Source organism: Gossypium arboreum, chromosome 2 (genome assembly GCF_025698485.1).
Source record: "Gossypium arboreum isolate Shixiya-1 chromosome 2, ASM2569848v2, whole genome shotgun sequence".
Taxonomy (NCBI): Eukaryota; Viridiplantae; Streptophyta; class Magnoliopsida; order Malvales; family Malvaceae; genus Gossypium; species Gossypium arboreum.
Window position 1 is genome coordinate 50216775 of NC_069071.1, and position 11073 is coordinate 50227847.

The 11073-nt window shown below is 37.0% G+C and overlaps 1 protein-coding gene and 1 non-coding gene across 2 annotated transcripts; one reads left to right on the forward strand and one right to left on the reverse strand.

The window, feature by feature from the left end:
* Positions 1 to 742: 742 nt before the first annotated feature.
* LOC128284338 (uncharacterized) lies at positions 743 to 1400 on the reverse strand. The gene is made up of 2 exons (XM_053022352.1): positions 1223 to 1400; positions 743 to 1014 (listed from the first exon to the last, which is right to left on the reverse strand). The coding sequence occupies exons 1-2, from the start codon at positions 1398 to 1400 to the stop codon at positions 743 to 745; spliced, it is 450 nt and encodes a 149-aa protein (XP_052878312.1).
* Positions 1401 to 2525: 1125 nt separating this feature from the next.
* LOC128289675 (small nucleolar RNA R71) lies at positions 2526 to 2632 on the forward strand. The gene has a single exon (XR_008279319.1). It is a non-coding gene; the product is annotated as a small nucleolar RNA R71 (small nucleolar RNA).
* The last annotated feature ends 8441 nt before the right edge of the window (positions 2633 to 11073 follow it).

Below are 11073 nucleotides of genomic sequence, written 5' to 3' on the forward strand. Positions count from 1 at the left end.
CTCCCAAAAATAAGATTGACTATCATGAAGGATTTTTTTCCTTTGTTGGTATGTCATTTCTTGAGGAATTGTTCCACATGCAAGATAATTGGCAAAATCAGCGAACCAAGGTGTTTCATGAATTCGATTTACCTCAAATAAGTGTTCATCTAGGAAGAGTTCTGTAATCAATACAGATTCTCCAACTGTTAATAGTTCTCGTTGGAATTAACTCGTTACACTCATTTTTGACAATCGTGATTCCACCTTTCTTCGGTACATACTGTACCGGACTTACCCACGAACTATGTAAAATAGGATAGATGATTCCTACATCTAACTATTTGATCACTTCCTTTCTCACAACCTCTTTCATAATCGGATTGAGCCTCATTTGCCCATCAATTCAAGCTCTTTCACATTCTTCTAAAATAATTTTATGCATGCAAAAAGAAGGGCTTATACCTCGAATATTAACTATGGTCCAACCAATTGCTTTCTTAAATTTCTTTAGAATAGCAATTAGTTGCCCCTCTTGATCTTTTGTCAATTCTGCTGAAATAATCACAGGCAAAGTAGAACAGTCACCTAAATAAATGTATTTCAAATGGGAAGGAAGTAACTTTAGTTTGAGTTTAGGTGGTTCTTTGATTGACAACTTGGGTTGCACAAATTCTCTGACTTCCAACTCTAATGGTTCAAACAGTGTGGATTGAATAAAATTTCTCAGATTGGCTTCCATCAAAGCCAAGTTTTCTTCACCTTATTCATCCTCCAAAGGGTCAAGATCTAAGGCTTTCTCCAATGGATCTTCTTTAAGATTGCTTGCCATAGAAACCAAGGTTTCTATCTTTTTCATAACTAAACACTCTTTTGGCAAATCAGGAAAGTTCATCGCTTTAAGAATGTTAAAAGTTACCTGATCGTCTTGAACTCGTATAGTGAGTTCACCTTTCTCCATATCAATTAACGTTCTTCCCGTGGCTAAGAAAAGTCTCCCAAGGATGATCGACACTTCCTTATCTACTTCAAAATCTAAGACAATGAAATCAGCAGGAAAAATAAATTTATTGACTCTTACCAAAACATACTTGATCTTTCCCTTGGGATATGCTGAACCCCAATTGATCGATCCGCTAGCTGAAGCGTCACAGTTGTAGGTCTTACTTCACCTATCCCTAACATCTTGAAATAGACTTAGGCATCAAGTTGATACTTGATCCTAAATCACACAAAACTTTACCACAGTAAGATTCACCAATGTTACAGGGTATAGTAAAGCTTCCTGGGTCTTTCAATTTCGGTGGCAATTTGTTCTGCAGGAACGCACTGCTCTCCTTTGTCAAGGCAACAGTCTCATACTCACTCAGTCGTTTCTTATTGGATAGTATATCCTTCACAAACTTCACATAATTTGGCATTTGTTCTAAAGCCTCCACCAACGGAATATTGATGTGTAACTGCTCCAGAACATCCAAAAACTTCTTGAATTGCACCTCCTATTTCTGCTTGTGTTGCTGCAATCTTTGCAGATATGGAGGTGGTGGAACTTTCGATTCAACCAGACAAATTTTTGAGTAGGTAAATCTACATCCAAATAAGATTTTAAAGTATCTGAATTCACTAAGTTAGGATTTACCTTGTTAGTCTTTGGAGATTCTAATTCCTTTTGTGTAGGAATTTCAACAGTTGGTTCATTCTTCTCAACGGGCTTATCTTCGACATCAATCAATTGGGGTTCCAGAATTTATCCACTTGGCAATGCCACTGCCTTGATATGTTCTTTACCCAAATTTCTTGGATTCTCAGTATCGCTCGGTAAGGTTCATTGCGGTCTATTACGAAGCTCTGTACCTAACTGACCTATTTGGTTTTCCAAATTTTTTAGTGTTGCTGCTTGGATTTGGATCAAAGCGTCATTCTTTACCATGTACACTTTCAACAAGTTCTTCAAATTGTTTGATGCCTCAGCTTGAGGTGGTTTTGGAGCTTGTTGATTAAACCCTTGAGATTGGTTGACTCTATGCTGCAATGAGTTGTGGTTCAGTCCATTTCCTTGGCTACTCCAAGAAAAGTTAGGATGATTACGCCATGAAGGATTATAGAAGTTGGACTGGGGTCGTTGCCTACTCCTATTTTGATATTGGTTCCCCACATAGTACACTGACTCGGGATTTGATGAACAATTCTCAAAAGAATGACCTTCCCCACAGTACACACAGGAAACTACATCGTACGGACTTGGTGGCTGAGCTGTAAAATTATTAGCACTATTAGCGGTAAACTATTTTAACATAGAGGAAATAGACAATACCTGAGCTAATAACGAAGTGAGCGTGTCAACTTCATGAACTCTAGTTACACGTCTTCCTGAAGCTGTTCGATTTGTTGGCCATTGATAGTTATTACTTACGATCCTCTCGATGATCTCATAAGCCTCATTATAAGACTTAGACAAAATTGCACCATTCTCAAAAGCATCTACCATCAATCTTGTATGTGCTTTGAGACCATTATAGAATGTCTCCAATTAGATATAATGAGGAATCCCATGATGAGGACACTTACACAGTAACTCCTTGAATCGCTACCAAGCCTCATACAAAGACTCGTCATCCAATTGTTGAAAGGTTGTGATCTCGTTCCTCAACTTAGTGTTTTTGCTAGGCAAGAAATACTTAACCAAAAATCTCTCTGCTAATTCTTTCCATGTAGATATGGAACTTGATGGCAATGAATTGAGCCATGCTCATGCTCGATCTCGCAACAAGTACAAAAATAACTTCAACCTCAGTGCGTCTTCAGTCACACCGGCTATCTTGAATGAATCACTCACCTCCATAAACAATCGAAAGTGGAGATGTAAATCTTCTGTGGGCATACCACTAAATTGGCCCACCGTTTGGAGCATTTGAAACATCACTGGTTTCAATTCAAATTGGATTGCCTCAATATCTGGCATTCTAATTCCTAGGTTTAACTCACTGAAAAGTGGCAAGCATATTGTCTGATGCATCTATCCCTATCATCAGTAATGAGGATAGGATTTCGTATATTATTAGCTTCATTACCTTAGTCTTGATTCTAATTTCCAAGGTCCATCTCGACTTTTCTTTGAGTTGTTCGTTCGCGTCTTCTTTGTCTGAAAGTTCGCTCAATTTTAGGGTCTACAGGAAGTGAATTGATAATTTGATCTATGCTCATAAGCACCTGCAAGAAAATCACAAAATTAAAAAGAATAACTTAGTAATGTTAGAAATAAATTAAATTGAAAATAAATAATTTCATGAAATAAATGACTATGTCAATAGTTGAAAATCCCCGGCAACGACACCAAGAACTTGTAACACAGAGGTTTGTGCAAGTGTACACAGTCGTTATCGAGTAATAAGTAAGTATCGAGTTATTGTCTCCATAGGGATTGTATTTGTGCTAAGTCATTTAATTTGTAAAATTATATTAACAATTTGGTAAATAAAAACATAATTTTGTTGAGAAGTGATGATTAAAATATATTAAACTAAATGCAATGATCCTTAATGCAAATTAACCTAAGTATGGAAACTATATGAATGAAATAGATTTTAGCAAAATTAAACACATTTTGCAACAATTATAACATAAATAAACTAGGACAAATACGTAAATTAAACTCAATTTGTTATTAACATGCTTAATAATATTCGAAAAAACATTCCATGGCAACTTGATCTCTCATGAGTTTTAAAACCATGATAGGTCCTTTCGGTTCGTGCGAGGTAACATGGACGTGTTAGGTTTGAAACAGTTTAATCACACAAATCTAAAAACTATGCAGATAACAGAGCTTGGTTAGGGTTGTTATGCAACCTGCAATTTAATCAGGCGAGGATCTAAATTGAGCATGCACATTTCAATTATGCGTCCACTAGCCGCCATCTGGTTAGGATCCCTCATCTAATTTAGGTGCATTTCAATCATGTATGAACAAAATACAGACTTGATTTTAATTGAAAACATGATCGATTGAGGCACAAACATTATAAGCTTGAATCTAATAAATATTATTTAATCAAAACAATTAACCTAGCTTAAATAAAATTAAGCTAACGCTATTGTAAACAAGAAAAAAGAACACATAGCAAACATCTTTAAATTAATTTAAAGAAAAGAAAGATTAAACCCAATTCAGAGTGGCTGTCACCCAAGACTCTGACTGACGAGCTCCTTCGTTCCTTTGCTTCACTCCTTTGCTGATGGATCTCTAAGGTGGCCGACCAAGGGTTCTTTAAAAGGCTTAAGTGTTAAAATATTTATGAAAAGATGATGATAGGCATAGGGAGAAAAGAAGAATGCTAAGGGAATGAATAAGGAATAAGGGATGAGTGATGAGGGATGATTAGAAATATGAGAATGAGGTCTTATTTATAGGTGAGGAGAGGGAGATAGTTTACTAAAAATAAGAGGTTTCATCTTTCAAAGCATCCTCTATGGGTGGCTGGCCATAAATTGAGGAATTTGAGCTGATTTTTGCTTTATTTTTGGTCAATTTGAGTGCCACAACAACTCAGGACTGAGACTCGGTCAAGTACAAATCTTTTGGTAAATCTCTAATTTCTTTAACTATTCAAGGACCTTGTGCAATTAAACCAAATAGTGGTTTATGGACAGCCATGTGTAGCCGAATTTTGGGTTGACTTGGTCCCCAACTTGGATGGTTTTGTAATCCAGCAAAGCTATCAGACCTATCCAGAATAAATCAACAAGTTAGAGGAACAAAGAATAAGATTTATCCAATTTAATTAATTAATTTAAAACCCAAATTATTAACGAAATATTTTATAATGAATTATTAAATATAATTTTATATTTTATTATTTAATTTAATCATGCATGACCTTATTCAAATTAATATAAAATAATCCATTTATTGCATGAAAACTATATAATAAAGCATAAAATCACATTTTAATAATTTCTATGTCCTAATTTCATATTTTCACATATTTCATTAATTTATTAAACAATTACTTAGTTTTAACAACAATTCTAAGTAAAAGGACCATGTCTGGGACATGGCATTGGCATCGATATGTGATCCCATGTAAAACCATATTCGAGATATGGCATTGGCATCCTACCATGTGTATGAGAGTTCCTGAGTATCCTTTAGTAATTTCAAGTGGTTAAATGGGTAATCCAAAGACTATGTCAAAGAGATGACAAGGTATGATCATGTTGAAAGGGTACAAGTACGTAAACAAAGCTGATAAATATTGAGATTATGAATCGATGAGACCGCGGTAGGATGTGAATGAATGAATTATGATCATAAGTCTTATTATACATTATGCAAATGACATGAATTAAAATGTAACTATGATACTTGATGACATTATGATAAATATTATCATGTTATGTGTATAATAATGTATGGCTAATGTTTTTAATTGTTTACATGCAAACTTACTAAGATTTATGCTTACTCCCTTTCCTTTTCTATTTCCTTATAGTGTCGCCAAGCTAGCTCGGGGATAGAAGGATGTTAGAGTTCAATTCACACTATCAAACTAATCTTTTGGGTATAGTGAATTTAAGTATTTTGAGTATGGCATGTATAGGGACTTGGTCTTTTTGTTATATGTCATATTGGTTTAGCCAAACATGCTGGCTTATGGTGATATTGAATCATTTGGTATAAGGCCATGAGATGTGGCTCATATTGATTATTGGGTTGTACACCTATTCATATATGCATGTATGTGCCTATATAATTATAATGTGGTTGGTTGTTCTGAGAATGGGATGAGTTGTGTTGTGGCTATGATTGTTTCTTGATGGAATTGTGAGTGAATGACATGATGACAACTAAGGCATGAGTATGTTAAATGAAAGTAATCTACATCTCTTAGTGCATACAAATTTATAAAAATTAGCTTGACCAAGTATGAAGTCTTATGCATGTTTTAGTAATGATGAAATGATCATGATCATGTCTTGTTTATGTAAGTTTAAGTTTTCAATTATGCCATGTTATTTACCTTTGGAGTCATGTATGTGTTTGTGTAAAGAAGGTTCGTAATTGGCTGGAAAAATAGCCTGAAAGTTGCCCACAATGATAGACACACGGGCATGTGTCTAGGCCATGTGTGACACACAGTCTGCCTCGTAGGTGTGTGATCCGACCCTGTGTCCCCTGCACCCTAATCAGGTAAAACAGAATGCTCTGTAGTAAACACATAGGCAGAGACACGGCCGTGTAAAGGACACGGCCACAGGACTTGGGCTTGTGCCCAAGCCGTGTGAAGTCTGCACTTAATTTTTGGAATTTAATTCATCACACGGCCTAAGCACATGGGCGTGTGTCTTGGCCGTGTGACACTAATTGTATCGATGATGTCATAAATTAAGAGTTACAAATGTTGAGGACACGGGCGTGTCCCAAGCCACACGAGCTTGTGTGACCACATGGCCTACCCACACGGGCGTGTGACCTTATTTCATAAAGATTTTTCTATGTTTTCCAAAAGTTTTCTAAAGTTCTCGGTTTAATCCCGAACTACCCCCAATGTATTTTTTGGGCTCCGTAGGCCTATATAAGGGACAATTTGCATATGTTTGAATGAATTTTATTTGAACAAAATTTTATGGCTCGATTTTGTATGTTTTCTTGTATTTAAGTCTGATAATGCCTCGTATCCTGTCCTGGCATCAAACACGGGTAAGTGGTGTTACATTTAGTGTTATCAGAGGTATATTTAGTCAATTCTGGGACTAACGTAGCATGCGCACGAGTCTAGATATGCATGCCATAAATGAATTATGATAGGGTGATGACTCTTGACTTTTTATATTGTGTTTTCGTATAGTAATGGAACCCAATCGAGCTGAAGTTAATGACGTAGAAAGTAACGCGCCAGTTCCCGCTCAAGGGGCAGTGCCAGTTGAGAGTAGACCTGTGACTGTGAGTCAGGAAGGAGGAGAAGAGGCTAGGGAATCCTTTCTCCATATGATAAATGCTTGGTATACGAAGTTCATTCAAACAAACCCGAACTCGTACCTATCCCTCAACCTTTTCCTGTAGCACCCCAAGGTATGGATTTTATGATATTGAATAGACCTCCAGTGGATAAAATTCGTAAGCAAGGAGTCGAAGAGTTTCGAGCTAGTATAAATGACGATCCTGAAAGGGTAGAGTTCTAGCTTAAAAATACCATCAGAGTATTTGATAAGTTATCATGCACACCTGAGGAATGTATAAAGTGTGTTGTGTCACTCCTGAGAGACTCAACTTATCAATGGTGGAACACCCTTGTGTCGGTTGTACCAAGGGAGAGGGTCAATTGGGAATTTTTTCAAGAGGAGTTTCATAAGAAGTACATTAGCCAGAGGTTTATCGATCAGAAGCGAAAGGAAATTCTTGACTTAAAATAGGGCCAAATGACTATAACAGAGTATGAACGTGAGTTCGTAAGACTCAGTAAGTATGCTCGGGAGTATGTATCAACTAAGGCATCATGTGTAAGAGGTTTGAGGATGGGTTAAATGAGGACAATCGATTGCTGGTTGGCATCTTGAGAGAGATTGCAAGGCCAAGGAATTAGCTAAAGAGAAAAGAAAAGCTGAATTTAAGTCTTGAGATTTGAAGAAGAGACAGATGAGTAAGTCACTACAGTCTTCATCTAAGAAACTGAGGGAGTTTAATACTCGATCAAGTGCTTCAGTTGGGTACTCAAATAGAAATAAGGGTAAGCAGTACTCGGTTTCAAAAGCTCAGACTACTTCAATTGCTAGTATTGGTAATGCTTTATCGAGTAGACCGGAGTGTTCACATTATGGTAGACGTCACCTCGGCAAGTGCCGAGTTAGTGATAGAGCCTGTTTTAAGTGTGGTTCCCAAGATCACTTCATTAGAGATTGTCCTAAGAAGGTTGAAAAAGAGAAATTTCTGAGTGCATGATCGGGTAATACTACTTCTCGGAGGAGGCCACAAAGAAATTTGGGAAATGGAGCAAGTGGCAAGGGTGCACCTAGAGACTCAGTTGTGAGGCCTGAAGGTAGAGCACCTACAAGGACTTATGCCATTCACGCTCGCGAAGAGGCTTCATCTCTGGATGTGATTATGAGTACTTTTTCTCTTTATGATACTCATGTTGTTGCTTTGATTAATCCAGGATCTACCCATTCGTATGTTTGTGTGAAACTGGTGTATAGTACGAATATGCCTGTTGAGTCTACAGAATTTGTGATAAAAGTCTCAAACCCTCTAGACAAGTATGTGTTAGTTGATAAAGTATGTAAGGATTGCCCTTTAATGGTAAGAGGTCATTGTTTTTCGACTAATCATATGCTTTTACCATTTGATGAATTTGATATAATACTTGGAATGGATTGGTTGCCCATGCATGATGTGGTAGTAATTTGTGGAAGGAAAATCATTGAATTGAAATGTGAAAGTGGTGATATTCTTTGGGTTGAACCTGATGAATCGGATAGCTTGCCTGTAGTGATTTCTTCTATGACTACTCAGAAATGTATGAGGAAGGGTTGCGAAGCTTATCTTGCATTTGTATTGAATACAAAAGAGTCTGAGTTGAAAATTGAATCAGTGTCAGTAGTATGTGAGTATTTGGATGTGTTTCCGAAAGAATTGCCAGGATTGCCTCGTATTAGGGAAATTGAGTTTGGTATTGAGTTAGTTTTTGGTACTGCACCTATTTCGATCGCTTCGTATAGGATGGCTCCGACGGAGTTAAAAGAGTTGAAAGTTCAGTTACAAGAGTTAACGGATAAAGGTTTTGCGAGACCTAGTTATTCTCCGTGGGGAGCATTAGTACTATTTGTGAAGAAGAATGATGGTTCAATGAGATTGTGTATAGACTACCAACAACTCAATAAGGTAACCATAAAGAACAAGTATCCCTTGCCAAGAATCAATGATTTGTTTGATCAATTGAAGGGAGCCACAGTGTTTTCAATGATAGACTTGAGGTCTGGTTACTACCAGTTGAGATTTAAGGAGTTTTATGTGCCGAAAATTGCATTTCAGACGAGGTATGGTCACTATAAATTTTTGGTTATGCCTTTTGGTTTAACGAATGCACCTCTATATTTATGGATTTAATGAACCATATTTTTTCACCATACTTGGATAAATTTGTGGTTATTTTTATTGATGATATCCTGATTTATTCTCGTGATGAGACCGAGCATGCTGAGCACTTGAGAATGGTTTTACAAACTTTTTGGGGCAAACAATTGTATGCTAAGTTTAGTAAAAGTGAATTTTGGCTTCGAGAAGTAGGGTTTTGGGGCCACATTGTTTAAGATAATGGTATTAAAGTCGACTCGAGTAAGATTTCGGCTATTGTTGAATGGAAACCGCCGAGGAATGTAACTGAGGTTAGAAGCTTTCTAGGCTTGGCTTGTTATTATAGACGGTTTGTGAAAGGATTTTCCATGATTGCTACTCTGATGACGAGGTTGTTACAGAACAATGTCAAGTTTGAATGGATAGAAAAATGGCAACAAAGTTTTGAGAAACTAAAGGCATTGTTGATCGAGGCACAGATTTTAGTACAACCTGAACTGGGAAAAGAATTTGTAGTTTATAGTGACGCATCCTTGAATAGATTGGGTTGTGAACTTATGCAAGAAGGCAAGGTGGTAGCTTATGCCTCGAGCCAGCTGAAACCGCATGAGAAGAATTATCTGACCATGATTTGTAGCTAGCCACCATTGTGTTTGCGTTGAAGATTTGGAGACACCATTTGTATGGCGAGAAATGTTGAGTATTCACTGACCATAAAAGTCTAAAGTACTTAATGACTCAAAAAGATTTGTACCTACAGCAAAGGAGATGGTTGGAGTTGTTACAAGATTATGATTTAGTGATTGATTATCACCCGGGAAAGGCAAACGTGGTCACCGATGCTTTAAGTAGAAAGTTGTTATTTGCTTTGTGGGCTATGAATACAAAATTGGCTTTATCAGATGATGGTTCTATTCTAGCCGAGTTGAGAGCTAGACCAATGTTTTGCTAGGAGATTTGCGAAGCTCAGAAAAGTGACAGTGAGATGCAAGATAAGACAACTCAGTGTGAGTCAACTATCAAATTAGATTTTCTGATTAGTTTCGATGGTTGCTTAACATTCCGAGATAGAATTTGTATTCCTAAAATACCGAGTTGATTCAGAAGATTTTGCATGAGGCACATAGTGGTTGTTTGACTATACATCCAGGTAGTACGAAAATGTACAATGACTTGAAGAAATTGTATTGGTGGCCAAATATGAAAAGAGATATTTTAGAGTTTGTTTCGAGATGCCTGATTTGTCAGTAAGTGAAGGCTGAACACCATGTACCTTCAGGCTTACTTCAGCCTGTGATGATTCTCAAGTAGAAATAGGACTGTATTACTATGGATTTTGTGACCGGTTTGCCTTTGACACCGAAAAAAGAAAGACGTTGTATGGGTTGTTGTAGATCGATTGACGAAGTTGGCTCATTTTATATCGGTACATACTGACTATTCACTTGATAATTTAGCCGAATTATATGTTTCTGAAATAGTAAGATTGCATGGAGTACCTTTGTTGATTATATCGGATAGAGATTTGGGGTTCACTTCACGGTTCTGGAAAAAGTTACAAGAAGCGCTGGGTACAAAATTGAATTTTAGTACCACTTTTCATTCGCAAACTGACGGTCAATCCGAAAGGGTAATTCAAATTCTTGAGGATATGTTACGGTGTTGTGTTCTTGATTCCAAGGTAGTTGAGAAAAGTACTTACCGTTGGTAGAATTTGCCTACAATAACAGTTTTTAGTCGAGTTTGAAAATGGCACCATATACGACATTGTATGGGCGTAAGTGTCGAACACCCTTGTATTGAATCGAACTCAGAGAGAATCAGATTCATGGAGTTGATTTAGTTAGAGAAACCGAAGAAAAGGTAAAGATAATACATGACTACTTGAAAGCTGCTTCGGATAGACAGAAGTCCTATGCGGATTTGAAATGGAAAGAGATTGAGTTTCAAGTCGGTGATAAGGTATTCTTGAAAGTATCATTGTGGAAGAAAGTTTTGAGGTTTGGCCGTAGAGGCAAATTAAG

Coding starts and splice junctions, on each gene's coding strand:
- LOC128284338 (XM_053022352.1), bottom strand. CDS start 1,400: ATGCCAAATTATGTGAAGTTTGTGAAGGATATACTATCCAATAAGAAA. Junction 1,015..1,222: donor CATTGGTGAATCTTACTGTG/GTAAAGTTTTGT, acceptor TCATTGTCTTAG/ATTTTGAAGTAGATAAGGAA.